Source organism: Stylophora pistillata, chromosome 4 (genome assembly GCF_964205215.1).
Source record: "Stylophora pistillata chromosome 4, jaStyPist1.2, whole genome shotgun sequence".
In the NCBI taxonomy this organism is placed as follows: domain Eukaryota; kingdom Metazoa; phylum Cnidaria; class Anthozoa; order Scleractinia; family Pocilloporidae; genus Stylophora; species Stylophora pistillata.
In genome coordinates, this window is record NC_142522.1 from 40,494,111 (window position 1) to 40,510,413 (window position 16,303).

The window sequence follows — 16,303 nt, forward strand, 5'->3', positions numbered from 1 at the left end:
AAATATAAACTATCGCTCAAAGCTTACTCAAGGCGTCGAAGAGCTCGAGCTCATTCTGCAAAATAGCAATATTAGTCAACTCGTGTGTGCGTAATTTAAAAATGAACCAGTGCTACAGAAAGGTAAAGCTTATACAATTAAAATGGCATCCTTAATAACTATACGTTACAAATGAACATAACTGCAAAAAATTTGAAGTTTCTATAGTAAAAAACATCATTCAAAATGACTAAACAATCATCGCAAAAATATAGCAATTAGCAAAATAAAGGCGGTAACACCAACTGAATTTAATTGTACAACGCAGTGTTACGTCAAACCAGATCCTTTGATTCCTTCCCATAGCAAGAGTTGTTGGGCACGTCATCAACCTTTCAAAGCTTACTGTTGGAGAGAATATGCTCTTGCCAACACCATTTACTCAGTGAATGCAAGATTTATGCAACAACTGAACCAAACTTTATGGAGTTCAAGATGTCAAATTCAAACTACAAATCGATTTAAGTAACTGATCAAACAGCACATCGCACGATGTTAAAGTGAAGCAAAATCAGGAATAACAGCCTTATAACTACTATCAAGCATTCAGTGGACGGCAAAGTTAACATTTTGGTAACAATTACTCTAGCAATTCACAATGTACCAACATGGAAGGGCAACCAAAACCAATTAAGTAAGACTGTATACGAAGGCATGCACAGCCCACCACTCGCCAGTAGTGGTAAATTGCAATAAGAATATAACTGAGATTGACAAAAACAGCAACAGCTTACTCAGCTTGGAGAGGAATACTCTTTGCCAATGCTTGAGCAGGTCTGGAAAATAACACTATTCACTCAAGAAAACACAACGTTTGGGAAAACAGCTAACAACTCAAACAAGAAAAAGATAGTTGAATGACTGTCAAAAAGGTCTAATAGTAAAACAGGAAATGATGCTGATATCAAAAGAGAGTTCTACAATCAACAGAACAAAGACATGGCAAACCAGAGGACACAATAACATTCTTTTCAAGATTAAATAAAATTCTGCTATGAAAGAATCACTTTCAACAACAAGCTTACTGTTGGTGTGTACATTTTCTCTGCCTCTGAAAAACAACGTTGTTGAACCAAACAACAATTCATGCAACTGAGATACAATGATGCAAGTAACTACAAACAACAATGAAAAACACCAGAAAAAAACTAAAGGTATAACTTTAAACTGAGTAAGAAACTTTCAGAGCCAGCTATGAACTCTACCGTTTCCACTGGCTTCACAACAAATGTACAACTTTTCTCCCTAGCCTACTGGTTTCAGTCTGAAAAGCAACATGGTTATTCAACCAAACCATACAAGAGCATGACAAACCTTGAAAGACGGAGTAGTTGTGACGTAACATGTTTATCAATCCTTCACGAAAACTTCAAAAATAGATAGCACTAACAAATAACCATGATAATGATTAGCTGTTGATTTTCCTGACCACATCAAAAATAGCTCCTCCTTTAAGGTGACACAGGCCATCTTCTGTTTTGTATTGTAACAACACCAGTCCCTGGTGGCCTCACCAAGATGACCATAGCAGATCAATTTGTGACGGCAAAAATTTAAGCAGTTATAGAAGAGCAATGCAATTTAAGAATCAACAATACATGAATACAACTTATAAAAAGAGGTTTTGTTTTGTGTTCTGTTTTAATTTGAGTAAAAATAGTACGTGGAAAGACGAGGAGGGGTGAATAGATCGCCAACCTGAGGTCAACTGAGACTACGAAAGACATGATAAAGAGTGTCTGTAATCTGCTTCTGTGAAATGTCAAGTGAAACATATACCACATGCAAACAATGAATCAAATACACTGTAACTTGACAAAGCTTATCATCATTTTAGTATCAACAATCACAAAATATAAAACAGGTTTGAATACAAGCATACATCTAAAGAGCAGGCACTGGCAACTGTGCATTAGTTAAAAATTTCAATGACTTTTAAAGCAATGACGACAAGAGTCAAACCAGAGAAAACCTTCATATGTGACAGCTTTTCTTTGAAAAATCCTACTAATAATAATATTAAATACCATTCTATATTTGACCCTATAAATCAAGCACAGCCCTGTACAACTACGATAGCAAAAGCTTCATCCAACACTGGACCTGCAGATTTATTTCAGTGAAGTCAAAAACAGCAATGGTAGAATTAAAACAAATGCACACAACAAATAAAATGTGTCCTTTAATGCCACGCCCATTTGGATTACTTCGTGTCCTATCCTGTAAATTCATATATGTTTACAAACTCATAGCATAAATGATAGCGGAATACAAATGCAATTCAAACTAAAAATCAAAATAACTATTACATAGGCCGACAGGAAATCGATGTTAAGGGTAGAACACCAAAATCCTTTGTAAAAAAGAAATCTTCCTAGCAGAAACAGCTTTCCTGAAGACACCTCTACTTCTCTTCCTAGAAAGAAATGTACGATAAAAATACTACCATTGAGCATAGAATTTACTATCAATCCAAAATCAACTTTAAAATTTGCCAGAGAGACTTGATAAAGCAAGCACCACAATTCACATTGACACATGTATGCACCATTTCAGACCTAATAAAAGTACACAATTCCCAATATAATTGAAAGAACAAAGGAGATATTGAAAATAAATAACAGCCACTCCCTTAAAAATTATCATATAATTTTAAGATCAAACTCAATCATGACAGAATGTGCATCATTTCACCAGCTGACCTGAATGCAATTCTCTGACTCTAGCCTTGTCCTTCTGGTTACATTTTAGTGGTTTACTACATAACTTTAATCTCATAATCATCATTAGTAAATGACAACACTGGTTGAAAGATCGAGTTTTCAAATCGCTACCTTATTACAGTTCAAGCAAAGAACATGATCATGCATTTTTAAAGTCAAAAGACATGCACATTGCTGGAATAAAGGTTGAAAAACAGAGAATTGTAGTTCAATTGAATAACTTATCCTTGGAAAACTGTTTTCCAAGGAGAAAAGTACAAACTCATGATAGAGCAATTCATTTAAAATAAAAACAGAGAGCAAGTGGACGAAAAAAAAAAAGCAAACAAAAAATCAGCTGATATCAAGAGAACAGAAAACTTTTAATAAGTACAAATACAGCTTTATACCTACCCCATCTACACACATCAATCCCAAGTCAAACACCCCTTTCTCCTTCCCCTTTCTACATAAATAAAAACTTACCTTTACAACTTATGTTCCTATTACTGGCCCTGTTGTCCCCCAGGGGGCCCTGGTGGAGGTCCCCCTGGCTGTCCACCAGCAGGTCCTTGTTGTGGTGGTTGTTGTTGCTGCTGCTGTTGTGGCTGTTGTCCAGGTACTCCTGGTTGTTGAGGCTGTCCAGCTTGTTGGTAGGGGTAGTAGTAACCCTGCTGTCTGTAGAACTCTGCCCATGCTTGTGTGTAATCAGGCTGCCCCCCCTGCCCTGCTGGTTGACCTGCAGGGATTGCAAAAGGAATTAAAGGTGACTTCCAAGCCTGAGAAACTTGGCTAATTAACTAGCTCTGGTTGTTCAAAGGAATGGAAATTTATGTAAGCAGACAGTATTAAGCTCCTTTTGATGTTTGCTTCTCTGTGAAAAGTTTCCATCAATCTCATACCTGGTGCCTGTCCGGCAGCCATTACTGCCTGTTGCTGGTAGAGTTGTTGATAGTATGCTGCCCAAGCTGCAGAATAATCTGCCTGGCCTTGACCTGTAACAAGTAAACATAACATTATTCATGTGTGTAAATAAAAGCAATAGTGTACTCCACATATTTACATGGCTGCTATAGCCCAAATGCAAAATGATTCCTCAACAATAGTCATTTGGAGATCTAACAAAACTTAACACCAAAAACTCCACACACAGATGACTCTCTAACACAGCTTGAAACTCCTAAGATGGTTTCCTTCTATTCGTAATTTTAAAATAATATGTTTGTTCTTCACTGATCATTATACTATTGTAATGGATCAACAACATCACAGACATGTAAATGTTTCCAAAACTACTTTGAGTGAAGGCTGTCTAACGTGCATATGCATCCCATAATTCTGTGCCTCTGAAAATCAAGAAAACTGTTCCTTACCCTGACCAGGTTGCTGGCCTTGCTGTTGGCCCTGCAAAACAAACAGTTGCTAAGTACAGAATGACCTTTTCTTTGGTTCTTTTTAGGAATTTTTTCATCAGTTACATGACTTAGATTACCATGTTCAGGAATCCATGAACACCACAATTATTTTGAGAATGAGAAAAAGTGTCTTTTTCGCCCAAAGCCAAAAATACTTGCCATTATTATTTTCTCAAGAGCAAAATGGAATCTTAAATCCTCAAATCTGATTCACTAATCTAGCAAAAATCCTTTTTTTATTTCGCAACACTAGTGACAAAAAGCAATCAAGCAGAAAGACCTTGGGTAGGTTTTTTTCCCATACACAACCTCCAGCCCAGAAAATAACATATTTTTTAACAGCTTGGTTCTCTCATTTCAGACTGGCTTGTTTTACTGGCACCATAATCCAGAAATTTTTCCTATGTTGTTGGTTTTTTGAGGTTTGTACATAGACCAGCTACTTACTTGTTGCTGTGGTGGTTGCTGACCATACTGCTGTTGTTGTTGTTGTTGTCCATATTGCTGTCCTGGTTGTTGTTGAGGCTGCTGTCCATACTGCTGCTGTTGACCATACTGACCATACTGTGACCAGCCTTGCTGTTGCTGCTGATGTGGCTGCTGTTGTTGTTGGTTCCAGCCAGGCTGGTTCCAGTTTTGTCCTTGATTGTAGTTTCCTCCCCCTCCCCTTTCACTTTCTATCTTATCCCTGATCATCTGTTGGGCATGTTGTATCTGCTGCTCCGTACCTAATGAACAAATAAGCTATTGTGATTAGAAGTTTTCTTCATCTATCCAAGTAACTCCTACAGTGAACCACTATATGTGCACTAACGCTTCAGGCGGATACCATCACTGACTAATGGGAGCATTAAACACGTTTGGAACATACAAGATCAACATAAAATTGCCTCAGTACCTCGAATTATAAAGCTCTTTGTTGGAGAGCTTTCAGGAATAGTTCTGTTTAATTCTACATGTGCACCAGACATGTTTATAATCCCTCGGATGGTTTCTCCTCCTACAAGGAATACAGAGAAGAAATCAGTTGAAAATTCTTTGCTGGCTGTGGTCTCCAAATATTGTCATTGTTATCAATCCAGTCAGACCTCCTGCAAGTAACCACTGGAAGTGTCAATTCCAAGTGGTTGGTCAAAGGAAGGTAGCTTACCAGAGGTCAGGCCACAGGGGGTCCACATTTTTAGGGAATTTGCATATGGTGACTGGACCCTTTCCCAGCATTATCGAAACTTTCGGTGGGTCATTCAAGGAAAAATATCTTGAGACCTATGGTGATTGCTTTGTATCACAAATTATTTAATAAAGCCTCTGGAGCAATTCATGGGAAGGAAACATGAAAAAGAGGTCACTAACATGAGGTGAATGCAAAGGGAGGTTTGACTGTATAACTTCACTCAGTCTTTACTCATGCAGTAAAAGGTATGAATATGGCCAACATAAGACCATAACTACATGCCAGACAGACAGTATAAGAACAGCTTTTGTGTAAGCAAGAGACAGTTACCGTGCAAAAACATGTCTATGTTGTAGGTCAATTTGTTCTTTAGGTAAATTTGTTTCAAACTAGGTTAATTTGATCTCAACCTAGGTCCGTTGCTGATATCTGTCTGTCTGGTTTTTTGTTTTTGTTTGGCTGTGTTGAGATGTCTGGAACCTGAAGTTACACTAAAACAATTATTTGCCTCAGGTTCCAGACATCTCAACTAAGCCAAAAAAAAAAAAAAAAAAAAACAGACAGACAGACATCAGCAACTGACCTAGGTTGAGTTCAAATTAACCTAGTTTGAAACAAATTTACCTAACTAACAAATTGACCTACAACATCTACATACACTACAAATTCCCATACACATGAGAACTGCTGCATTAGAATATTTGATTTCTTTATGATCTTTTTCTCTACTGTGTGTTATGTTATAAGTGAATTTTTTTCAAATATTTTTCATCAAAACTTTTCTTCCACCAAAAAAATTTAAGTACAAGAAAATACACAAAGTGATGACCAAAATGAACAGTACAGTGTCCCTTTCTATGCTGCTGCAGTGTAATCATCCACAGGACAGAAGTCTTGAATGGGACAATTGTTAGTGACAGATATTTCTGTAACCAAAACTAAGGCCAACAGGCTCCAAGCTTAACAATATTACTCAACTTACCAACTTGCTGTCAACAGAAACATTACTTTTCAAACCAACACTCAACAAATACATTATACACTCTACATGATCTGTCACTCCTTTAATTAGATTATCATCATACCTTTTCCAATTATCAGGCCACATTTATTTCCTGGTACTGGGTATTCAACTGAGGTTACTCCAGGCATATTGGCTGGGGGACCTCTGGGGGGGGGACCTCCTCGCTGTCGAGACTGTAAATCAGATCAAAACAGCTTGTTGAAAATAAAATAATTCCTAAAATACCACACACATATTTTCATATCCACTGACACGACTAAATGGAATATATCATAGTTTGATTTGGTGGGATCCAGATCTGAGAAGTTTCTGATATTTTTTAATTGGAACTCATCTGTGAGGACCATGTCTTATACATGGTCACCTCCCTTGGGACAAAACCTTGGTGTCAAGGAGAGTTAACAGCAAAGATCAGCCTTCAATTGACCAATCCAAGGACTTTCCTAACTTATCAGTGCCTGTTAAATGTAAAAGTCAACTTTGCATCTACTCTTTCAGCCGAATCACATTTTCACCCACTGACATTATTGCAGTTGTTAAACATTTCCTTGGAAATAGCTTCAATATTACTCACCTGTTCCATTATTTCTTGAATCATGGCCTGGACTTTTTGCACCTGCTCTGGTGTTCCTTGGACAGTTGCCATTCGTTCAGGAGCATTAGAGTTGTCCTCTGTAATCACAAATATTATTAAGTCGATCAACAATACAAAAAGCAAGTGCAAACAATCAGAATAAACCTGTACCTAAACTACATGTAAAAAGACATAAGCATACTTTTAGGAATATCTCAGAGCACATGGTTGTTTTCAATCATGGATTTTTGTCCCCATTTTTTCCCTCATGTTCAAAATGACTTATGTCCACTTTCATAAATAGTATGTGGGTATCAAAACAAAGACAATAATTGAACACTTTCACTCGATACAACTGAATCAAATTTGCTACCACAAGCTATTCCTTAGTTGAAATAAACCTATCAGAGATCCTGATACAGGTCTTTTCCAAGCTTCTGGAATTTAATTCAATTCAAATCATGAAGAATGGATGACATAACATACTCATATTGAATTGAACTTTTGCTCTGGTTTCAGCTTGTATTCTTTTGATGGTTTCACCGCTCTTTCCAATAACAAAACCCACAATCTCTCGAGGAACAGGAATCTGCCAAGGAAAAGTAATTGTAATTAAAAACTCAATGTTTCAAGTTTGCAATGAAATATCTCTGTTTTCATAGATGTTATTGTGTTGTGTGGGAGGTCGAGGGTTTGAGCCCCGTCCGGACCAATACTCATGGTCTTAAAGTGCACCTAAACCCAAAATTTTTTTTTCGCTTAACGAAATAAGCTTATTTTTTGGAGTATTTCTGTGCAAAATTTTTTTAATTTGCTCAAATCTTTAATTTTCTATGCCCAGTCAAAATACGGAAAATCGGCCGCCATCTTGCCCCACGACCGAGTTTAAAGAAGAATGGCTCTAGCGGGTAATGTGACGTCAAATCGAGAACACGAAAGTCTGCATCTCACACATTTTCACTTGTTTGGGAAGATTGTCGTCGATATTGTCCGAAATATGCCGACTAGGTGTGTTGTATGAAGAATGTATGAAGCGCGATACCCTCTTGCAAATTTCGCACGTTGCTACATCCTTCTACAACACACTTAGTCGGCATATTTTCGGACAATTATCGACTACAACCTTCCCAAACAAGTGAAAATGTGTGAAATGCAGACTTTCGTGTTCTCGATTTGACGTCACATTACCCACTAGAGCCATTCCTCTTTAAACTCGGTCGTGGGGCAAGATGGCGGCCGATTTTCCGTATTTTGACTGGGCATAGAAAATTGAAGATTTGAGCAAATAAAAAAATGTTTGCGCAGAAATACTCAAAATAATAAGCTTACTTCGTTAAGCAAAAAAAATTTTTTGGGTGTAGGTGCACTTTAAAATAACTGAGGAGAATTTGCTACCTTTCTATAATATAAAGAAATGGATATATATTCTAGTCTTCTCGGATAAGGACAAATAAACCGTAGGCCCCGTTTTCTGCAGGGTTAGGGGTAGGAGATGTTAATTTCCCATGCAAGAGATTACTGTGTGATGGATGTCCTCCCTTGGGGTGGGATGGGTGGGTGTTCTGAGGGCCACAAGTTCATTAGCTTCTAGCTATTTAGTGCTACCCTCTATAAATGAAGTGTTTACTTACTATATAAGAGAAAGAGGACAGGGTTATGGTAAATTCTCGAGTTGGGCAGTTTATTTTGATACAAAAAGCGGCCAATTTTGCCATCTGAAGTACCTTCTTTGCATAGATGCTGACTGAGATCAGTCTTGTGGCAACTATATGATGGGGTTGCTGTGGTCTAGTGGTCCATGACAGGACGGAAAATGTGTGCACAGTAAGTACCCTCCCGTTGTCCCATACAAAGCCTTAGAAAACTTTTCTAAGGCGTTGTATGGGACAACAGGAGGGTACTTACAGTGCACACATTTTCTGTCCTGTCATGGCCCACTGGATAGTGGATCAAAGGTTGGAGTTCAACTCCAAAGTGTGGTCAGTGTGCTCTGTTCTTAGGTAAGACAATGGACTCTCACAGTAAGTTTCCACACCCAGAACTATAAATGCGGAATTTTGAGAAATTGTTGGGGAATATCTGGGATGGATTGGCATTCCAGCTTTGTGAAAAACCAGAACAAGCCCTGACAGAAAGGGGCAAGTAAGCTTTAATGCTGTACATTGACTTTAAGTGCACATATTTTACATACCTCAATCTGCTGCATACCAGGCTGATTTCTGTCCATCTGATGTCTATTTCCTTTATAGTCTGATCCTGGCATGTTTTGCTAAGATTCAATAAAATTATTTATGAACATCACATTTCTGTAAAGTTTAATCCAAACCATGGCTACTAAATGTACATGTACCAGCTAATGATCATTCTGTCAAGTATTAAAAAATAAAAGCTGTTGTGCTCAAGCATTAGCACTTATTTCTGGTAAACTATAATTATGAACAACTGTACCAAGGATGATAAAAAAAATAGCATTATCTACACATTATCGGAGCTCCAAGCTTATTCTTTTGTTTAAAATCCCAATTAGGCCAACTACAAGTAAAACTTTTAAATGATAGAAAGAATTAAAAATTTTAGTCACCAGAAAAGGAGATCTTGCAGAACATTAACTGATTTTATGTACAAATGTTTATCTCACTCCAACTTTAGGTGTATATGAGTCATAGAAACATAAAACCTTGCTACATGACCCCCAGAAGTTACCAGCATGTTGCCAAGTAGGCCACTTTGCATATCAAGTCATCAAAATTCTTCTACAGTGGCCATGGCAAACAAAAAGGTTACAGTCCAGAGTGCTGATATCATATCTTCCTATGTATTTCATTACTTACAGCTGCTCAAAAGCTTAAAGAAAGGTCTTAAAATCTCTAATCATGTAGATTTTCAAGAATATTATTTTAGAAAACATTGTCTTGCATACAAAGTAAAATCTCAGTCATGGAGCTCAATCATCATGAAGTGTGTGGTTTCAAAAACACCAACACCCAGAACCAACCATTGAATACTTTTCAGATTAAAAAAAAAAAAAATTGGTCTGATATTTAATTCCTGACTAAATCCCTGTTTGCTTGGTCCTCACCTGCCAATTCCTGTTTGTCCCTTGCCCACTGACCTCAAGCTCTTTCTCAGTAAGTAAATCTTGTACGAGATCCTTTCCTCTTTGCGTTCTCATGGCATCTCCCATGATTCTCAGAGGTTTCTCTGGAGCATTTAGATATTGGCCATCCTGAATCATCATCATACGACACTGTGCTCTCTCCTAGACATTTGCAAGAAAAGCCACTTTCAAAAATACTTCACAACTCCAACAAAAAGAAGTAACATGAATCATTTTAACTTCTGTCTTAACTCGGATAATTTTAGGTTCTACACTTTTTAGTTTCATGGAGCTATCAAAGCTGCAAATTGATTCATTAATAACAATGGTCTCAGAGTAAGAAATGGCTGATATATTCAACAAAACCTAAATAGATCAGTCTGAACAAGGTACACTGTAGTGTCTTTGCATGGAGGAAAACCTCCAGGTGTTCTCAGAAACTGCATAAGAGAGATTTACAGTTTCTCTCTCATGCAGTTACCCAATAAATTCAAATCAGAAAACAATGAACCTGAAGAGCCTTAATGGTCTCGCCTCCTTTTCCTGTAACAAAAAGAAAATTGGACGGAGATCAGTAAGATTTCCATACTAAGAGGCGTTTTATAAGGAGCCCATAGCCACACTGTATATCAAAGAGAATCTTCCTGTGATTAATACCTTGGGAGAATATAACATGTGTAGCAAAGGGTGTTGTTTTGCTTTGAAACAGTGAGGACTGAGATGGAAAAGGAAATTATCTCCACTCCAAGCTAAGCTACTAAGCTATTTGCTTTAGCACAGTCACCCCCTTTACTTTCATGACATGTCCCCCTTCCCCACTGAAAAAACCCTGTAAAGTAGTTAATCAGTTCAGGAGAAATCTCATGTATATGTTTGACACTCACCAATAATAAGTCCCACTTTACTGGCAGGTATCATCATTTCAATGACTTGTTCACCTGGGGCAACAACTGGTGATGACATCTGGAACACAACAGTAACAAAACAATATTGATTCTTCTATTTACCTCTTTTACACACCACAGATCTAGTATGAATTGACCCTTTATCCCCCAGAAGTGATAAACATGCAATTTCTCCCAATAATCTCCATACATTACCCAGAAAACAGGTCATGAGAATACCCAAACTTATCAAGTAGAAGTTGTTCTCCTCATCTAATCCAGATTCTCTTCACTCAATGTACAGTAGTTACAGGGGAGAATTAATAATCATGTCTTGGGAGTTTAAGTCTCCATAGAGCTTGACACTCTGAAGAAAATTTTTAAAAAATTCCAACTGCTTTACATGCTTATAACTATCAGATACACAGTCATATGTTGGTGGTGTCCAAATTTGGCTGTTCTTTGTGGATAATGGTCAAGGTTAGAACACATCCTCCACGTGTGAGGCGTGCGTAGTCCAGTGGTCAGTGCGCTGGACTCTGGGTCAGATGGCCCAAGTTCAAGTCCTGGCTGGGGCTTGACCTTGTGTCCTCAAGCAAGACACTTCACTCACATTGCTTCGTCTTCTTGGAAAGGACGTAAAGCCGGACGTCCCGTCTCCTGCACCTATCAATTAGTTAACTTCGGCAGGGGACGTTAAAGAAACCACATCATGAGATTACTGTGATGTGGTCTGGCCTGTTTACTGGGAATGGGGGGGAGGGGGCATCTGTAAAATTTTTCCTTTATTAATTGTAAACTGCCACCGGCAGTCTGGAAAAGTCCCCCACACAGTGTTGTAAAGCACATTAGAGCATTTACATGGAAATGCGCTATAGAAATCAATATATTATTATGAGTTATTATTATCCTTTTAAGATTAATAAAACCATCCTCACCAAAGATTCTGGAATCTTTCCATCCTCACATATTTTGTTTAACAAATTTCTTGCCTTCCTGTTTTGATAGAGAAAGGAACAGTAATAGATTGAGTCTTAAAGTAGGTTTTCTCACTGAAATTTACCTTGATCCATAAATTATCTTACAGCGCGTGAACTTGCATTTACATGTCGAGATAATTCAACTTTCACTTAATCTCAAGCTAACACAGGGTAAATTCTTCCAACAGCAATAAACCCACGGTGAAGTAGGAAATAAAATGACAACCACAAAGGCAACTGAAAATCAAATACAGCAATCTTTTATTTTCATCTTTAAGATGTTCAGTAAAATGTTAACATCTGTGTGAGGAACAAAATGGGATTAAACAAGAAATTGCTGAAGAATCTTTACTACAATGCTACTTAGACAGCATAAGATAAAGGTTGATAGTTTCTAAAGAAACTGTTTGGGGCTGCGTCAGTGGGGGTAACGAAATAATTTGAATATATCAACAAAGTTGGAATGGTAAATTGGCCACCGTTACGATTATAAAAGCAGATGTTTCGAGCGTTAGCCCTTCGCTCCGACGAAGGGCTAATGCTCAAAACGTCAGCTTTTATAATCATAATAGTGGCCAATTTACCATTTCAACTTTGTTGATATATTCAAAGCATAAGATAAACTTACTCCACAGCTTCGCGTGTTCCATTTATAGAGACATGACGATCTGGAGGCGGCATCTGACCAGGAGGAGGATCTATAACAAATAAACAAATAACAGCGTCAATTCTCTTGTGTACTCAAAATCTCTCCTTCAAAATACATCATCCCCAGATACATTTAAACTAAATTTGAATAAATTTAGTATTTCCTGTACTAAAGTTTGTGATTGTTAGTCACATCTACAGCTTGTATGACCCAGTTCAGACACAAACTGAACATGGCCTTGCTCAACTGTTAGAGTTCCTCTCTAATTTAATGCTAAATTTTCAGTTTAATGGAAAAGAGAACATTTTTTACCAGGAGCAACTTGTATTTTGGCACCAGTTTCTGACTGAAGTTTGTTAATCTGTTCTCCACCACGTCCAATAACTGAAACAGGTGAGAATCCAGGAGTAACTGAGATTGTTCAAGATTGACCTCAACTATAACTCACACATCTACGAAATGAACTCTCCGCACTTACTTAATCCAACAAATCTGTTTGGAATTTTCATTTCCTCTGCTACTAATGATCCAAGACCAGCTCTGTTTAAATAAAAAAAGTTTTGTTACTTTCACAGGAAAGGATATCATTATTCATCATGGATACATACAGAAATTGATGAGCTGATAACATTTATTCAATGTTATTCAATGATCAAATTGTAGTATTGCTGTTTGAGTGAATTATAGTACTCTTTGTCCAGTGAAAAAGTTACATTTACATCTTAGAGGAAACACTCACTATAACCTCATCCCAAAAATGAACTATAAGTTACTTCTTTTGTATTCTGATTCCAAACACATCTTCAACATATGTACAAGCACAAACATTACCTTTGTGCCAAACTTGCAGCCACTTGCATAGCAATTGATTTTGGATCTTTTCCATCCATAGGAGCTGGAAGCCAAATTTATAAATGTCAACCAACTAAAACTTTTCTTTACATTTATGAACAATACTCTCTTAATTATATTGACAAAAACATGACCCCAACTGAGGACTTTTGGTGCAATGAACATATTTTAAACCAAAAATAGAATACATGTACAACAACTTTCATAATTTTTGGGGGTTTAATTAAGGGCTGGGCCCCTGGCAAACTGACCAGAGATGAGGACAGTTTTGCCCACCTGGTTTGGGGATCCGGAGAAAAGTTTACCTGATAAAGAAATTCAGTTCAAGAATTTTTGCCCGCCTGTGAAAACCAGTTGCCCTCCTGCTGAAAACATTTATGAAACCCCTGTAATTTTGAGATAACATTGACTGGGCTCATAAAAAGTATGACCAATGAGCTTTGCAAAAAAAATTTAGGAAAAAGTAAGACTGAGAAGACAAATTATCTCAACTCTTAACTCTTTCGTTCCCAAGATCTCATTCCTAACTCTCCTTATGATGCTGGTTTTGGAGAATTTAGTATTGAGTCGACCAATAATCCCCTCAATGATATTTTCCTTGATTCTCGTCACTAGTCTGCTTGATATTGTATTGATATGGTTAGGGAGAAGTTCTGTGTTGGTCACTCATGGGAGTTAAAGGGTTAAACTACTAAGGTTGATAAACATTTAATTTCTCCCAACAATATCACCCCTGAATCAAACAATAAGGTCACGAGAATAAGGGAAATGATCACCAACTAAAGCAGCTCTTGATTATAAGAAACATTCTCCTTGTAAATATTTTAGGAAATGAATGGAGAACAGTATGAAAAATATGTGTACTGATTTTAAGACGTTAAGGTTGACAGAAAACCACAGGAAATCCAACAAGTTGACATGAGTATAGCTACTGATAGATAGCTTTCGTGTGATAGCTTTCTTCATGATGCAGTTATTTGCCTTCGGTATTCTAAAAATCGCCATTATAGTTCACAGAAACTTTAGAAGTACTTGACAATTTAAATCTCTTCATTTGGCAAAATGGGTACCTGCAACACGTTGCTTTTTCGCTACACAATAACATACTGCAAATAATCATGCTACCACGGGCTTACTAGGAAGCTAAATAACATTGGGCGATTTTCGCAATGAAATTCACAGCTGTTTTAAAGAAAATTAAAGTTCGAAAGCACGCAGTCAGTTTCTAATTCATCTAACTAAGGTGGAAAAGGTCACCAACGTTTTACACTAACTGATCTCACTAAGCTAATTCGAAGTCAACATCCACCAAAACCACGCCGTTTTCACAATGTTCAGCTTATTTTAAATTTATCATTTGTTCACGTCTACAAAATAGATCCCACCTTCCATCGCTGGTTTTTTCATGGGGACTTCTTCAATACCACCTGAAAAAAAGCAGACAATATATGACTCCGCGAGAGGTTACACATCTAGAGAAAAAGCGAGAGGATCTCAAGCTATCGTTACGATTGATTTCGCTCCCATTAGCAAAACTTACCGTCAAACTCGAATGCTCTCTTCTTACCAATTTCTGCCCAAAGAGACAAAAGAAACAATTATCAAGGTTCTAATTCCTTTTAGAATTTCACAATAACCGTTTTAAGAAATGAGACTGATGATTTTATGTCGAATCACGACATTTACACACCTTGTTCCGCCGAACTCTCAGCCGCCGCGGCGCTACTTGATCCCATCCGAGCGGCAATCTAATAAAGAAATTTCCTGTTCAAATCGGCACAAAAGAACACTTTCAACCCCTAGAATCAACATTACCTCTTTAGCTCTTTTCAATGCGTCAGCAAAAGCTGAACTTGGATCTACCGCAGTTCCCGAAGGCGGTGGAACGTTATTGAAGTTATCGTTATTGAAAGAGACAGCGTCCGCCATTTTGATGCACGTGAAGAAGAAGAGAAACCGTTTTGGGGTCCGAAAGGTCTGATGGGTTGGAACTCTGCACGAAAATTTGCATCTTGCCGCCCCCACGTAGTCTCCATCGCAGCCGTTTTAAGGGTCGTCACGCAACGCTCCTCCCCACCAGCGGCTGCTCACGAGAGAGACACATTCCTTTCTCTTTGTTATTGACAACCAATAAAATGCACGCTATTTTTATCGGCTGCGCCAATCAAATTCCTTAGATTTGCTGGGCGCGCGAGACAAAGAGCAGATACGTACGTGCGCGGTCTCACCCAAGTGGAAGATGAATGTGACTCCGAAAAAGATATTGAATAGTGATCCAAATTGCTTTATTTGTTCAGCAACAATCACTTCTAAACAACGTGTTCGTGTTTTTAAATCTGGTAGTACGGGAAGAAGCTCTGTTGACCTTCAAGGACTTATAAACAAGGCACTGGACATCGACGTAAATGTTTACTCTGATTCGGACGTTGCAGTGTGCATTAAATGCTTCAAGTCTTTGGTGCGAAATACCAAAAAGCGGAAGAACATGTCAGAGAGATAAAGACTGAGCTCAAGTCTGCTTATTCAGAGAGTGGCAAACGTTTGAAACGATTGCTGCGCACCGAAAATATAACTCAATCAGAACACCTGTCGGCGGTACATCCGTCAAAAAACATCTTTCATTTGTAAGTTTAAATGAATTTCCTACGACTTGTTCTTCTTCCAACTTAACTCCCTTGAGTTCAACCTTACCAAGGCTCACTTTAAGTACAATTGGTAAACCATAAGATTGTTTATTTGACAATGGCACGTTTTCACTGATACGAAGCGCTTCGCCGCCCCATTTGTCACATCGAGTCCAAAGATAAAACAAACAAATCAGCCAAAAAAATGAAACAAAGACGAAGGTCGTTGCTGAGTAGCCCAGTAAGACCGTGAACAAGACACTGTCTGGCAATATGGAACCAATTATGA

The 16,303-nt window shown here is 37.9% G+C and overlaps 1 protein-coding gene across 1 annotated transcript; it reads right to left on the reverse strand.

Moving 5' to 3' along the window:
- Positions 1–2,203: 2,203 nt before the first annotated feature.
- LOC111330019 (far upstream element-binding protein 3) lies at positions 2,204–15,365 on the reverse strand. The gene is made up of 22 exons (XM_022934800.2): positions 15,206–15,365; positions 15,081–15,138; positions 14,931–14,963; positions 14,776–14,817; positions 13,370–13,433; positions 13,017–13,078; positions 12,851–12,922; positions 12,518–12,587; positions 11,848–11,905; positions 10,910–10,988; positions 10,537–10,568; positions 10,008–10,187; positions 9,120–9,197; positions 7,415–7,517; positions 6,929–7,026; positions 6,416–6,527; positions 5,055–5,156; positions 4,604–4,884; positions 4,115–4,145; positions 3,644–3,736; positions 3,228–3,480; positions 2,204–2,455 (listed from the first exon to the last, which is right to left on the reverse strand). Exons 1-21 carry the CDS (start codon positions 15,317–15,319, stop codon positions 3,248–3,250), a joined length of 1,995 nt encoding a protein of 664 aa, XP_022790535.2. The 5' UTR covers positions 15,320–15,365; the 3' UTR covers positions 2,204–2,455; positions 3,228–3,247.
- Positions 15,366–16,303: the final 938 nt, after the last annotated feature.

What these genes read in the sequence shown, in the direction of transcription:
- LOC111330019 (XM_022934800.2), bottom strand. Translation starts at nt 15,319, where the DNA reads ATGGCGGACGCTGTCTCTTTCAATAACGATAACTTCAATAACGTTCCA. An exon ending in TAAAGTGGGACTTATTATTG is followed by an intron (nt 10,569 to 10,909) that starts GTGAGTGTCAAA and finishes TTTTTGTTACAG; the next exon opens with GAAAAGGAGGCGAGACCATT. An exon ending in AGGCCAGCAACCTGGTCAGG is followed by an intron (nt 3,737 to 4,114) that starts GTAAGGAACAGT and finishes TACTTGTTACAG; the next exon opens with GTCAAGGCCAGGCAGATTAT.